The 15386-nt window shown below is 34.9% G+C and overlaps 1 protein-coding gene across 7 annotated transcripts in view; it reads left to right on the top strand.

Annotated features, from left to right (window-relative positions):
* Cep57l1 (centrosomal protein 57 like 1) overlaps positions 1 to 15015 on the top strand; it is a 50988-nt gene extending 35973 nt beyond the window's left edge. For 5 of the 7 annotated variants that reach the window (XM_070010583.1, XM_070010581.1, XM_070010582.1 and 2 more), the window contains exons 6-12: positions 2244 to 2360; positions 3491 to 3568; positions 4237 to 4323; positions 7938 to 8009; positions 8128 to 8375; positions 10486 to 10630; positions 12949 to 15011. In XM_070010583.1, the coding sequence (XP_069866684.1) occupies positions 2244 to 2360; positions 3491 to 3568; positions 4237 to 4323; positions 7938 to 8009; positions 8128 to 8375; positions 10486 to 10630; positions 12949 to 13170 (969 nt within the window). In that variant the 3' untranslated portion in view covers positions 13171 to 15011. Of the gene's footprint in view, positions 1 to 2243; positions 2361 to 3490; positions 3569 to 4236; positions 4324 to 7937; positions 8010 to 8127; positions 8376 to 10485; positions 10631 to 12948 lie in introns of all 7 variants that reach the window. The other 2 variants (XM_070010585.1, XM_070010586.1) reach the window with 2 other exon arrangements.
* Positions 15016 to 15386: the final 371 nt, after the last annotated feature.

Here is a 15386-nt window from a genome sequence, read left to right as displayed (position 1 = left end):
AACTGGACCCCCCCCCAAAAAAAAAAAAAAGATCAAGGATTCATTGTGAGACCTAGTCTCAAAAAAAAAATTAAAAAAACAGTAAATTAGTAGATTCAGACAAATTTAGACCTCTTTTTTACTAACTACTCTAGGAACTAAAATATATAGTATTATATATACTATAGTATATATATATATATATATAGTATTATATATACTATAGTATTAATATACTTTACATATCAGATTCTTATTACATACAGTATGCTTTTATTTATCCCCATATCTACTACAATTTTTGTACATTTTACTTTTACATACATTAGAAGCTCATCTTTTATTATTGATTTTGTTTTAAATTGTCAGTTATTTAAGAAAAGAAGCAAGAAAATATTTATGCTGGGTGCTGGTGGCTTATACCTGTAATCCTAGCTACTTAGGAGACTGAGATCTGAGAATTGTGGTTTAAAGCCAGCCCAGGCAGGAAAGTCCATGTGACCTTATCTCCAACTAACTACAAGAAAAGTGGAGCTGTGAGTCAAAGTGGTAGAGTGCTAGCCTTGCGCTAAAGAGCCCTAAGTTCAAGCCCCATGACTGGACTGCTCACCACCCCCCCAAAATAAAAGAAAATATTTATATTTCCACATTTTTACCATTTCTAGTCCTTTAATATTGTTGTTGTTGTTGTTGTTGTTGTTGTGTGTGTGTGTGTGTGTGTGTGTGTGTGTGTGTGTGATTCATTTTCCCATCTGATAATCAGTTTCCTTCAGTCTAAAGAAAAATCTGCAATGCTTGGTAAGAAATGTACGCATCATCCTGCCCAAGTAATTGTAACCCCTCTGTACAGTATGTTCACAAATAAAATTAAATTAAATTAAAAAAAAAGAAAAATCTGAGTATGCTAAAAATTCTTAGCATTTATCTGGAAAAGTCTTTTTTGCTGGGGCTTGAACTGGGGTCTTGCACTCAGGGCCTTGCACTCTTCCTTGGCTTTTTCACTCAAGTCTGTTGCTGTACTTGAGCCACACCATCACTTCCAGCTTTTTGTTTGTTACTTGGAGATAAAAATTTTACAGAAAAACCTGAGCTGGCTTCAAACCTTCATCCTTAGATCTCAGCCTCCTAAGTAGCTAGGATTGTGGCCATTAGCACCTAACCAGAAAAGTCTTTATTTCACCATCATTTGCCAAGGATATTTTTTTTTTTTTTTGGTCGGTTGTGGGGCCTGAACTCTGGGCTGGGCGCACTGTCCCTCAGCTACAGTGCCACTTCTAGCTTTTTCTGCATATGTGGAGCTGAGGAATCGAACCTAGGAGCTCATGCATGCAAGGCAAGCACTCTACCACTGAGCCACCTTCCCAGCCCTTGCCAAAGATATTTTTACTGAGAATAGAATTCTAAATGAAAGCTTTTTAAAAATTGAGCACATTAATGATTTTGTTTCAGTTGTTTTCTAGCTTTCATAATGTCCAGTGAGCATTTTATCGTCATTCTTCTATGTGTAACATGTCACACTTTCCAGGCTGCTTTTAAGATGTTCCATTAATGACAATTTGACAGTGATGTTTCTAAGGTTTCTGTGTATTTATCCACTTGGGATTTTCAAGACTTTTAAATCTGTCAGTATTTTTCATTAAGTTTGGAATGCTTTTAGCACTTTCAAATTATTATTCTGTCCCACTTTTTTCTATTTTTATAAAACTAAACATGAAATGATATATCATTAAGACTGTTCATTAGTTGGTAGATTCGTTGTTTGGTTGTTTGTTTTTGTTTTATTCAATAGACATCTTTTAGAACCATTTTAGGTTTAGAAATATTTAGCAAAGTTCTTTCCTGTCCCTTCGTAGTTGTTGTTCTTATTTTGATTAATGTGATGATAAACACCATTACAAAACAGTACAGAGATATGCATATGTATAATTTCCTGTATTCTGTGTTCTTTTTATGTATCCTCTGATAGTTGCTTTTCTGTTAGAATGTCAATGAATGGGTTTGGCCACTTTTTGAATTTTCCTTGGTAAAATTATTATATACTTACTTATAGAAGAGTTTATTCTATCAATGCTTTTGTCTCACATCTTTTTTGCATATATTTTCTCCTTGAAAGTATTTGATTTTCTTGTTTTTGCTTGTAAGCACTTGAAGTATATCCAAGTATGTGCATACTTCTTATATACATTTATATTGCTTTGAATTCTCAGAAACTCTGATCCATTTGTATCACTTGCCAAATGCAGGTTTTATTTTTATCCTTCCAGGCCCAGCTTCAAAAGGAAAAAGAACAAGATCAGATGAAGCTACATGCAAAACTTGAAAAGCTCAATGTCTTAGAGAAAGAATGCATTAGATTGACAACAACTCAAAAAACTGCTGAGGTAAGCTTCTACTTATTTCTTTGAAGTGATGATCAGAAATAAATCTTTGATTTAATATCAAACACACACACACAAACTGGCATTGTATGTGAATATACAGTAAATCTTAGATTTATAAAACATCATGTACAACTTTGAGTAATATAGATATTAATTCTTCCATATAGAACCACTGTTCTGTCATGACATGAATGAGCTTGCTTTTTTATGTAAAATTGTAATTTTGATTTCTAAGATGACAAGACATTTTCACTTGTCAGATAACTTGCCTAACATATATTGAAAATACCGTCTTTTACCATTCGCAGTCAAGTTATGCCTATCCTAGGTTGTCTTCCTCTCTACCCCACCCTGCCTTCCTCATTTAACAAGATTCCCTCAAAGTTCTTTTCCTTCTTTGAAAGCTTCCGTAGTTATATAATACTCAGAAAGTTCTTCCTTTGAAATAATACTATCCTATTCTGAACTACATGATAGATACATAAGATGTAATTCTTTATATATATGATACATACATGTATATATATGTATATACATATATATGGATATATGGCCCCTGTCAAATCTCATTCATTGCTTTGTTGTTTTATTGTTTCATGTATGTTATTCTTGTTTTCCTATGTGCTCTTAAATAACAAGGATTATATTTTATATTTCTGTCTATGGTCCATCTTCTCTCAGGAACTATATTCTTACATACACATGGTAGACACTTATTTTTCTGTTTGAACGGACCATTGAGACCAAAATCATACTTATTTGACCTTCCATACCTATAATACCCTGAAAATTTCATTGTTATGGTTTTGTTGATGCAAGTTAAGAAAGTCTGTAGGTGTATACATTCTTTGTTTTTGCTTTGTTCTCCTTGTATTATAACAGGTAAGAAAGTATAGGAAGAAAGCCAAGAAAAATCTTTAACATGTTTTTTCTTTTTCTTATTCTTTGCTTTAACTTTCCAACTCTTAAAAACCAAGATCCATGGGATTCTGTTTGGGAAAGGAACAAAGAATATTTATTTGGCTCTAATTTTTATAGAATAATCCCCCCAAAATATTTTTATTATCATTAAATAGTTGTGCAAAGGAGTTGCCATTCAACAAAATCCCCAAGTTTTTATTCTTCTACAGGACAAGATTAAATATCTAGAGGAAAAGCTTAGGGAAGAAGAACATCATCGTAAACTGTTTCAAGACAAAGCTTCTAAGGTAAATAGCATTATTTAATCTACACTGGTAGAGTTATATGTTTTACTTTCTATACTTAATTGAACCCTGTATTCTAGATGCTATTTCTGCTCTCCTTGATGTTTAGTTTCATCTGTTTTGCTTAATAATGAAATTCTTAACCAGGTATTAATATACTTGGAAGCATTTCCAAAAGTTGTTTCTAATGCATAATTCTCAGTTGAAATAACCTCTACAACAGATTATTTTCAATTTGAGATATATCTACATGTCATATGTACAATATTTTTATAAACAAAAAGTATGAAATTACCACAGACCTAATAACCTTTATACAGCACATGTGCACGCGCGTGTGCGCACACACCTACACACACACACACACACCACAGAGTAGTAATTTTCATCCTCACAAAGCTGGCAGTTTTGGTTTTTTTTTTTAGCTTTTGCTTTGTTTTGAATTTTGAGGTGAAATGTCAGTCTGCTGCCTAGGAAGATCTTGAACTTACAGACTTAAGCAAATGCTTTCACTTTAGTCTCTTAAGTAGCTGGCTGAGACTAGAGGCATATTGTCAGAGTTACCTGTTTCTCAAAAAACTTTTATACTTATAAACTGACACCTGACTTTCATAATATGTGAAAACACTTGTTGCTGATTAATTTTATGAATTATTTCCTTAATATTATAGCTTCAAACTGGGCTTGAAATCAGTAAAATTTTAATGTCTTCAGTTTCAAATTCAAAATTCTCCAAGGAAAAGAAGAAGTCATCAAAGGTATACATGTAGAGCTTTTTTCCTAAACAACTTTTTCTTATTTTCTACTATTATTCATCCTTTTAATCTTTCTGCCTTCCTATTTTCATAAAGGTTTTGAAGGGATTCATAACAGGCCATGAAATGAATCAAGTGATAATGGTAGCTGTCTTCACAAAATATTAGGAAGCAATTCAGGTTTTTGTAGAAAGACAAGCATTTTTCTGTTTTAAACTCTTAAAGAAATGTATTTTGTGATACATTTAAAAGGAGCACAAAAATAGAACAATAAATGATGATAACAATAAATCCTGAATGCAGTTTTACTTAATATATGCATGTAGAAAAAGGTTGTTCTTGTTTTTTTTGTTGGTTTGTTTTTTCTTTTTGGAGCCCAATCTAGCTTTAAACTCTTTATCCTCCAGTCTCCACCTTCTGAGAGCTGGGATGACAGCTATTTGACACCTTGCCCAGCTTAATCCCTTTTACTCACAGTTATGGAATTCATTGCATATGCATATACTGAATGTGCATACCATATGTTTGGGGCATCAGGGATACTATTTCAGAATTATAATGCTACCTGGTGGATCTAATAAGGGCACATTATATACTTAACTTTTTTTTTCTTTTTCTTTTGTGATGGTCCTGTGGCTTACACTCAGGACCTAGGCACTGTCCTCAACCTTATTTTGCTTCACTTCCAGCTTCTTTGGTAATTCATTGGAGTTAAGAGTCTCACACACTTTCCTGTGTGGGCTAGCTTTGAAACATGATCCTCAGATCCCAGCCTCCTGAGTAGCTAGTGTTATAGGCATAAGCCACCAATGCCTAGCTGTACTTAATTTTTGCTACTATAGTTTGCTACTCTTTCTTTTTTTCTTTTCGAAACAGGGTCTTGCTATTTAGTCTAGGCCAGTCTTGAACTTTGACGATCCTGCCTCATTCTGTCAAGTACTAGAATTACAAGTATATGTCACCATATCTAGTTTAGCTGCTCTTTCATTTTATAAATAAGAATTGCTGTTGAAAAAAAAAAACACAAAACAATTACTTTGAATACTCTGGCTGTAATTTGTATATTTTTCCTTTTAAAGAGTTTTCTAACTCTAATGATGAAAACCTTCCAAGTTATTATGTATTTTTGTTTATTTCCTTCCTTAAATATATCTTATTTGTACAATGAACTTTGAAACTAAGCTGTTTAGAAAAACTGGAATTTACAAGTGAAGCTAATAATTTTCTTTTTTGACAGTACATGTCAGTATATGTGTTATGTAAGCACATTCCAGGCAAGCACTTAACCATTGAGCTTCATCCCCACCCATTAACATGTTGTATGTTGGCGGGAGGCACCCTTTATCTGAGAAGTTAGTAGAAATATTTGAACTTACTCATTGTAAATGATACAGGGAAAAGACAAAAGAAATAATGGAAAGGTAGCTCCTGAAAAAGAACAGTATAACAGCAAATTCATGTTATAAAAGTACTCAGTTCAAATCCCAAGTTCATAGGGTATACAAGTAATAAAGTTTTGTTGTTGTTTAAAAAAAAAAAATAGAAAGAAAAGCTGGGTGCTGGTGGCTCATGCCTGTAATCCTAGCTACTCAGGAGACTGAGGCTGCCATCTGAGGATGGCAGTTCAAAGCCAGCCCATGCAGGAAAGCCAGTGAGACTATCTCCAATAAACTACTCGAAAAAAGGGACAAGTAGTGCTGTGGTTCAAGGGGTAGAACGCTAGACTTGAACACAGAGAGGCTCAGGGACAGTGTGCAGGCTCTGAGTTCAAGCCCCCCCAAAAGATGGAAAGAGCAGTAAAGTTGCTGAAGGTTGGATCAGATTAAGAGGCCTCTGAGAACCTGCTTATCTCTGAACTGTTTCTCCGTATCTTGAATTGCACATTCAAATCATACATTTTGATGAATGGGGTGGGTAGGAAGTTTGGAGAAATAATAATAAATAATATTATACAGTATAATAAAATTTAATGGAGGTATAACAAAATAGACTGAGATGAGGATACATACAGTCTGAGAAAATGGTTTGGTTTTCCACAGTAGTAGGTAGTAGTTTGGTCGTAGATTTTTATAGGGTTATAGTAAAAATTAAAATTAAAATTTTAGCTTGGCCAGGCACTGATGGCTCATGCCTGTAATCCTAGCTACTCAGGAGGCTGAGATCTGAGGATCGAGGCTCAAAGCCAGCCCAGGCAGGAAAGACCGTGAGACTCTTATCTCCAATAAACCACTAGAAAACTGGAAGTGGCACTGTGGCTCAAGCGGTAGAGCACTTGCCTTAAGCTAAAGAGCGCAGGAACATAGTTCAAGCCCCACGACCAACAACAACAAAAATATATATAGCTTGGAATGAGATTATGGCTCACTTTCAATGCCATGTTAACTTTTATTCTATAAGCAGTTGGAAACTATTGAAAGGTTCTGAGAGTAGGGTCATAATTCGAGCTGCAGTTCAAATGGTAACTGACAACACCATGGTAGTCTTATATAGTTTTATTAGGTGTGTAGCCATCAAAGCAATCTAGATACAGAACTTGTCCACTACTACAAGACCTTTTAGCCACATATACCCCTCCATGACCCCTGGAAACTTCTAATCTATTCATCATCTTTATAGTTTTTTTAATGTCAAGAATGATTATTTTATTTTACTATTGTGCTTGCTAGTACTGGACTTTGAACTCAGGCCCTCAAGCTCTTGCTTGGCTTTATCTGCTCATGGCTAGAACAATACCTCTTGAGCCACACCTTACAATGTCAAGAATGTTTTATAGCCCGGTGCTTGTAGCTTATGATTATGATTATCTAGATACTCAGGAGATTGATCTGTTCTGAGAAGTTTATAGTTCAAAGCCAGCCTAAATAGAAAAGTTCATAAGATTCCATCTCTGAAATAACCAGCAAAAGGTCTGGCATGGCTCAGGTGGTAAAATACCAGCTGAGCAAGAAGAGAGCCAAGCAAGCATGAGGCCACTGAGTTGAAACCCAATCATGGAATCATGTAGTATGTAATTTCTGATTCTGCTTATTTTCTCCCTGGAGACCCAGCCGAGGTATTCACTACAGTAGATCTACATACTATTTAATCTTATTTAATCTTAACCATTCACTTGTTAAACGGCATTTAGGTTGTTTCATATTTAAGACTGTACAAATAAAGCTCTTGTGAACATTTATTTGCAGGTTTTTGTCTGAGCATCACCTTTTATTTCTCTGTGACAAATCCCCAAACATACACTTAGGACATAGTCTTTTGTAAGAAATTGCCAAACTGCCTTCCAAAGTGACTATTTACCATTTGTATTCCCACCAATAACATATGAGTGATCCAGTTTTTTCTGTGTCTTTGCCACCATTGATGTCATCACTGTTTTTTATTTTCACCATTTAGTAGGTATGCAATGTAATTTTATCTTGTATTTCCCAAGTGCCTAATGATACTGACTGTCTTTTCACATTTATTTTCCATCTGTATGTCTTCTCCAGTGAGATGTTTATCCATGTCTTTCGCCTGTTTTGAAATAGTCACTTCTGCTTACTATTGAATTTTAAAAGTTCTTATCACAAAAATACTTTTAAATAATGTTTTTGTATACTTTTTCTCTTATCAATTTTTAGAAAACTTTAAAAAGAGGCCCATCACAGCAAATGTATTCAAAGCTTAGAGCACCACCTTTTGTACCTGAAAAGGTAAGAGGATAAAAATGAAAATAGTTTTTAAAAAATTCTGCTTTAAATTACTGTTAAGTACTATTTAAATACCATCAGCCATTTAAATTTGTTTTCAGCTATTTCTTTTCCCTTTAAGTCGGCCAGTGCAGGCTATTCTGTGAATGCAGGTATACAAACCCTTCTGCAGATGATGTATCACCATAGCCCACATCGTCAGCCGCAGAAACCTGTTCAGGTGATTGAGCCAAGACGCCTCCACAAGCCTGCCAGAACAGCTTCCCAGGGTAAAACTGTACCTTGTGACTCAGGAAAGTCTATTTCCATTTGTGACAATTTGTCTGAAATTTTAATGGCGATGGAAGATGAGCTGGACCAAATGAATATGTATGTATTTTTTTTCTTTATCAAAATATCAAGTAGCAACAAGAAAATAAAGTATACTTTCTTCTTTTAACAACAATGCTGTCTATAATTCTTAAGTCTCTTAGCTATTTGTGCTTATTTTAATCCATAGACATATTGTTAATTTATTATATTGCTTATGTTTGGTTATTGGGGTTTTGTTTGTTTTACTGTGTGCAATTACTACTTTTTGAATCAGGAAAGTTTCTCTGAACCTACAGACAAATAATACTAACATTAGGAACTGGTGACCTTAGAGTATAACTCATAAAAAGCCTTTTGAAAGTAAATTCTCCTGCGTGTTGCTGGTGGCTCACACCTGTAATCCTAGCTACTCAGAAGGCTGATATATGAGGATTGCAGTTTGAAGCCAGCTCAGGCAGGAAAGTCCATGAGACTCTTACCTTCAGTTAACTACCAAAAAGCTGGAAGTAGAGCTATGTGGTAGAGTGCTAGTCTTCAGGACAAAAGCTCAGGGACAGTGCCCAGGCCCTGAGTTCAAACCCCAGGACTGGCACCAAAAGATAGATAGATAGATAGATAGATAGATAGGTAGATAGATAGATAGGTAGATAGGTAGATAGGTAGATAGGTAGATAGATAGATAGATAGATAGATAGATAGATAGATAGATAGATAGATAGATAGATAGATAGATAGATAGATAGATAGATAAATAGATGATAGATAGATTCTCCTTTTTGTTGTTATTGTTTTGTTTTTGTTTTTTTAAAAGAAACAAAATGGATGATTTCATTAGACAAGTAAGCCTGTGATTCCTTGTTATAGACTCTGGCTAATACACATGTCAAATTTTTAAGCATCCATAGTAAGGAAGATTCTTTATGGGAGACATTATACACCACACTTAAATATGTATCCAACAGAAATTCCAGAGCTATGTGATTCAACAGAAATTCCACAATTGGAATTTTTGGCTGACCCTAATAGTTGAACTGGACCTCTATAGAAACATATATATCTAGTTCTATTGACAGGATCTTAAATTCTAGAGCTGTAATTGAAGAGAGTTCTTTGAGGCTTCTAGCCAAGGACATCAGAACATTTTATGACATTTAACTATTTAACTTTGTGTGTGTGTGTGTGCTGGTCCTGAGATTTGAACTCTGCATCTGGATGCCATCCCTGAGCAGCTTTTGCTCAAGGCTTACCACTTAAACCATAGCACCACTTCTGGCTTTTTTCAGTAGTTTATTGGAGATAAGAATTTTATGGACTTAGTTGCCCAGGCTGGCTTCAAACTGCCATCCTCAGAAATCAGCCGCCTGAATAGCTAAGATTACAGATGTGAGCCATAGGACTTGGCTTAACTTTTTTTTTTTCTTTTTTGGTGCTTGTCCTGGGGCTTGAACTCTGAGCTTGAGCACTGTTCATGGAACTTTTGACTCAAGGCTAGTGTTCTACAGTTTAAGCCTTGGCTCAGTGCTTACTTCAGCATCTTGGTAGTTAGTTGGAGATAAGAGTTTCACCGACTTTCCTGCTGGGCTGGCTTTGAACCACAATCCTCAGATCTCAGTCTCCTGAGTAGTTAGGGTTACAGGCATGAGTTAGCAGAGCCCAGTGATATTTAGTTCAGAAGCTGAAGTCTAAGAAACTTCTAAATGTGTTTACTCTCAAATCACAAGAGCCTGGTTATATTTGACATCGATTTTATTAGACAAATCTAAAGAAAGAGACTACTTGAAGATGAATACTTAACTCTAAAACTTATGATTAAACAACATTATAGCAAACCCATACTTTGTCATAACTATAATATTACTTGTTATTATTTGTTTTGTTGTTATTGTTGTTGCTTTTAGAAACCTCTCTGTATATCCCAGACTGTCCTCTTAACTCATGGTCCTCCTTCCTTTACCTCCAGACAACTAGGATTAAAAGTGTGTGCCATATCATCGCATCATATAAAATATCAGCCATGTGTCAGACAAGAAACAATTGGTTTTTGTTTTATTTTGGTCTGATTTGATATTGTGTTGCTAGTCATTGAGCCCAGGGCCTTGCACATGCTAGGCAAGCACTCCAACCCTGAAATACTTCCCTAGCCTTAATATTTGCTTTTCGGTTATAGGGAACGTGAAGAACTACTGAAACAAATGAAGGAATCTCAAAGTCATTCAGTCTGTGATGATATAGAATGTGAACTAGAGCATCTAATCAAGAAAATGGAAATTAAAGGAGAACAAATCTCCAAACTGAAGAAGCATCAAGACAGTGTAAGAAAGCTTAAGAAAAAATTGTCTTAATAAAAGTATCTGGATTCAGTGTTACATCTTTGTATGGCCTTTCAAATGTGAGTTTGGTCTGTATAGTTTAGTAAGAAAGATAGAGGAGTGACACTGTTCAAAAAGAAATGTACTCAATACCTGACCTATGTTAACTGTAACCCCTCTATACATCATCTTTACAAAAAAAAAAAAAAGACGACGACTCAAGTAGGTCTCTCACAGAGAAGTCTGCCCCCATGAAATAATTCTCCCAAGATTACAAGAGAATAATGAAGTTCACTTAGGAAAAATTGTGAGTGAGCCTTAGCAGCACCAGTCATCCTTTATAGCATTGGTTTCTCTATCATCTCTCTTCAGATGCTTTAATGATGCCCCTTGTGTCCTCAGGTCTCTAAGATAATACTCCAGTACACCTGGCTCCTCAAACCATACCAATCCTAAAACCAGTTTCCTTCCTAAAACAAGCTGCTGAGCTCCATTCCTAAGGACCTGTGCTCAGCTATCTATAGTCAGTAGGAAAGGGTATTGAGGACAACTGTACTTGTATGAAGTCTTAATTACTAAAAGTGGCGTAGTATTTGAATATTTTAACAGGAGTATCATAGTTATAATATTTTATCCCAAGAATAACTCCATAGTTGAATTAGGAAACCCTAATTATAATAAATAGGCTCTCTGCCTATTCATGCAGGCTAATACAAATATACTGTGCGCACATGTGCGCACACACACACACACAACTTTTATACAAAAGAAATAAAAGATATAGAGCATTATTGCCTTAATTTTTTTTTGGGGGGTCCGGTTGTGGGGCCTGAACTCTGGGCCTGGGCGCTGTCCCTCAGCTCTTCAGCTCAAGGCTAGTGCTCTACCAGTTGAGCCATAGCGCCACTTCTGGCTTTTTTCTTTTTGCTTATGTGGTGCTGGGGAATCGAACCCAGGGCCTCATGCATGCAAGGCAAGTGCTCTACCACTGAGCCACCTTCCCAGCCCAAATTGCCTTAATTCTTATGGCCAAGAAATAAAGAAAAAATTTGAAGCAATATTTTCACTTCACTGGCTTTTAAGGAGGTAGTAAGTAAAAAGTTTTATATGTTTGTTTTGGGGTAAAGATTACACAATGTATACATTTTCTTTAAATTGCATAAGAGAAACTTGAAAGAAATAGAAGAATAATCATGTTTCTATAACTTAGCATATATATGTATATTTATATCATATTTTGAAAGTCAGGATTTGTATTTCTTAATAGCTATAACATATACATTTCCAAACATTTTATCATGGTAAATTTAATCTGTAATAAAAATTCCCTTTTAGCCAAGCTCCCATTTGCTCGCACCTGTAGTCCTAGCTACTTAGGAAGCTGAGAACTGAAGATCATGGTTCAAATCCAATCCAGACAGGAAAGCCCAAGAAACTCTTGTTTCCAATTATTCACCAAAAAAACAGATGTAGAGCTGTGGCTCAAGTGGTAGAGTGCTAGCCTTGAATAAAAAAAGCTCAGGGACAATACCCAGGCTCTGGGTCCCAGGACTGGCACCAAGAAAAAAATTGCATCTTAGGCAAAAAGATGTATTCACCCTATGTCTGAATTAGCTCTAAAACTATATCTGGTAGGCTATACATAAGTGAAATAAGCTAAGTAGTAGGGTAGACTTAGATGAAATGTATTGTGGCTAGTCAATAGGAATATATTTTTTTAATTATATCCTGTTATTAGCACATACTCAGAAAGAGAAAATTGTTCCTTTGAATTTTTTTCAACATTCACTAGTACTTTAGAAATACTTTTAAGACAATACAAACATGCACACATACACACAATGTATAAGCTCATTTTTCATTCTTAGCACAATTCTTTGCTTTGCTGCTATTATCACCTGACAAGTCTTTCTCTCTCTCTCTCCTCTGATTTTAGTTTTTTACGAATTTCATATCTTCAATAGTTTTTCTGTCCTTCACACCACGTTGATCTTGCTGAACTTCAGCCTTTCAAATCCACTTTTTTTTTCTCTTGGCAGTACTGGAGTTTATACTTTTTTCTAACCATTTATCTTACCTTGAACTATCCCTAATTATTGTATATATGCTTTTACTACTAAACAGAGCAATAAACTCCTTGGAAAGACTTTATTATTTTTACTTGATTAGTACAGTTTAGGCATGTAAAAGTGGTCCAATAAATAACTGACTAAATTGAACTTTTTAATTTATTGTAACATTTAAACTGTCAACCCAAGTGATCCATTATAGAGCTTTTTTTTTTTTTTTTACTAAAACATTAGATTTTTTTTTCTCTCCAGGTCCAAAAACTGCAGCAAAAAGTTCAAAACTCAAAGATAAATGAAGCTTCGGGTATTCATCGAGAAGAAAGCAACCCTAAAGGAACAAAGAACATAAAAAACAGCTCCAGGAAATGTTTGAATGAAACTAACCCTTTTCAGAAAAACAGCAGCTCTCATCCAGTACAAGTTCATAATGTTCAAGTGAAATTGAGAAGAGATGATATCATGTGGGAGCAGTAACACAATAGCAAAACTCTCACCTTAAATGAACTTTGTCTGCGACCTCTTGAATTACCTAATATGCTTTTAATATACCTTTCTGAAATTTTGAATTATGTTTCTGGCATCTATAAAAACAGGAAGTTATATGTTTTAAAATTAATGCTTAATGACCTACTAAGAATTCCAAATTAATTTTCATTTACCAAATTTTCTAACCTCATCATGTTTTAGAAGCATTGCTCACTTTGCAGGTATCTTACATAAAGTCAAAGAAATTGTATTAGATTGGTAATGCTTAAGTTCAAGTTAAATCTGAGATACAAGTTTCATTCCACTTTTTTGTTTACTAGCTTAATTTTCCTGGGGCTGCTTCCCTATCTTATTTTAAAGCTGTGGACTATGTTTTTTGGTGAGGGGGAGGAGAAAAATATTATTCAGATTTCATGAAGACACCTTTAACCTAAGTTTTATGTGACAGTTACAAATACTGACTTAATTTTAATTTTTATTTATTTTTTTGTCAGTCGTGGGGCTTGAGCTCTTCAGCTCAAGGCTAGCGCTCTACCGCTTGAACCACGGCACCACTTCTGGTTTTCTGGTGGTTTGTCCTAGATAAAGAGTCTCATGGACTTTCCTGTCCAGGCTGGCTTTGAACCATGATCCTCAGATCTCACCTCCTGAGTAGCGAGGATTACAAATGTGAGCCACATTCAACTTCAGAAACTTCCCTTTGATATTACCATTCCCTTTTATAAATATAGTTTGTTTTTAACACTGGTCAGCTATATATCATACTCTTTTATAACTTTTACTGTTATGTATGTTTATCAATATTAATTGACAATATGATATGTAGGACCCAAAAACATAGTGTATTTTTCTAAGAAAGTGCAAGAAGAGGAAGTTAGCTATTTAATTACATCATCCAGAAAGATTCAGACATGTTTTTTATTTTATATACAATTTTCAATTTAATGAATATTTCTTATGTTTTAAAATCAGTGATGTCACAATGGATTTCTTTGTATGTGAATGCTTTGTAATAAATTTAAACTTATGATGTGTCTTTCCAAAACCCTATGGAAACTAGTTAAATCTCTTATGATAATGTTGACTTCTCACATCATCTGAAACACTAGAGAACAGAGAGTCATCAACTAAAATAGAGTTAGAAGACAGAAAATCTATAAGAAACCCAAAGACTCAGAAGGTAGGATAGCAGATTAAAAGATAATGATTACATGGGGCAGAATTAGAGGTAGATTCACAGTGGAGTAGGGTGTCTAACTTACAGGAATGGAAGGATGTTTAGGTCAAAATCTTAAGGAGCTAAGAAAATAACATTGAAGATAATCCTTCCATTTTCCTAGAAAACTATCATAATTGTGTTGAAGAAATTAATTGTGGACTCCTTTCTGGGTAGGAGAAGAACTATGTGGTTCATTCTAATAATGAAAAATGACATTAGAGGCTTTTCTATACCTAGAAGTGGAGAAGTAACTGAAAATAGGCAAATTGACTTGGAATTGAACTTGGAAATAATGAAATGACAGAGATAAAATTTTTCTCTCTTGGTTTAAATAGTCTATGTGCCTTTGGCTTGTTTTTTCCTCACTTACCTCAGCCCTGGAGATGATCCACACAGTGTTCTACTGAAGGTTTACCACAGTACCCTTTTTCTACCTCATCTGCCTTCCTCAGAGAAACTAGTTCTGTAAGTTAAGCCTAACTAAAACAAAACAAAAATCCACCAGGACCATAATACAGTCTTTTATTTCTGTACCTTTGGTTGACTATATTTAGCTTACCAGCAAAGTTATGTGTGAAAATATATTCTTTAAAAAATATTTTTAAAGGGGAAAAACAAGTCGTTTAAATAAGGATACAGGTGGACTCGTTGCAACAATGAGAAGTACAAGTTGTCATGTCGAAAATGAACTTTACAACTTTGGTGGGGGGAGGATTGTGGGGGGAGGCTTGGAAGGGATGGGAAGGGGAAACAAAGGAGGAGGTTACAATGCTTGATAAGAAATGTACTCATTATCTTGCCTGTGTAATTGTAACCCCTCTGTACAGTTTTTTTCACAAAAAAATATTTTTAAGTTGTTATTATAAAGGTGATAATACAGAGGGGTTACCATTTCATAAGTCAGATAATGTGTTCATTTCTTTTTGGACAATGGTACCCTTCCTTTACTCTCTCCCAGGTTTCCCCTCCTGTCCCTACCTACAAG

This window comes from Dipodomys merriami, unplaced genomic scaffold (assembly GCF_024711535.1).
Source record: "Dipodomys merriami isolate MVZ:Mamm:240054 unplaced genomic scaffold, mDipMer1.0.p SCAF_8, whole genome shotgun sequence".
NCBI lineage: Eukaryota > Metazoa > Chordata > Mammalia > Rodentia > Heteromyidae > Dipodomys > Dipodomys merriami.
Note: the sequence above shows the minus strand (reverse complement) of the source record. Positions and strands in the feature narration are given on the sequence as shown.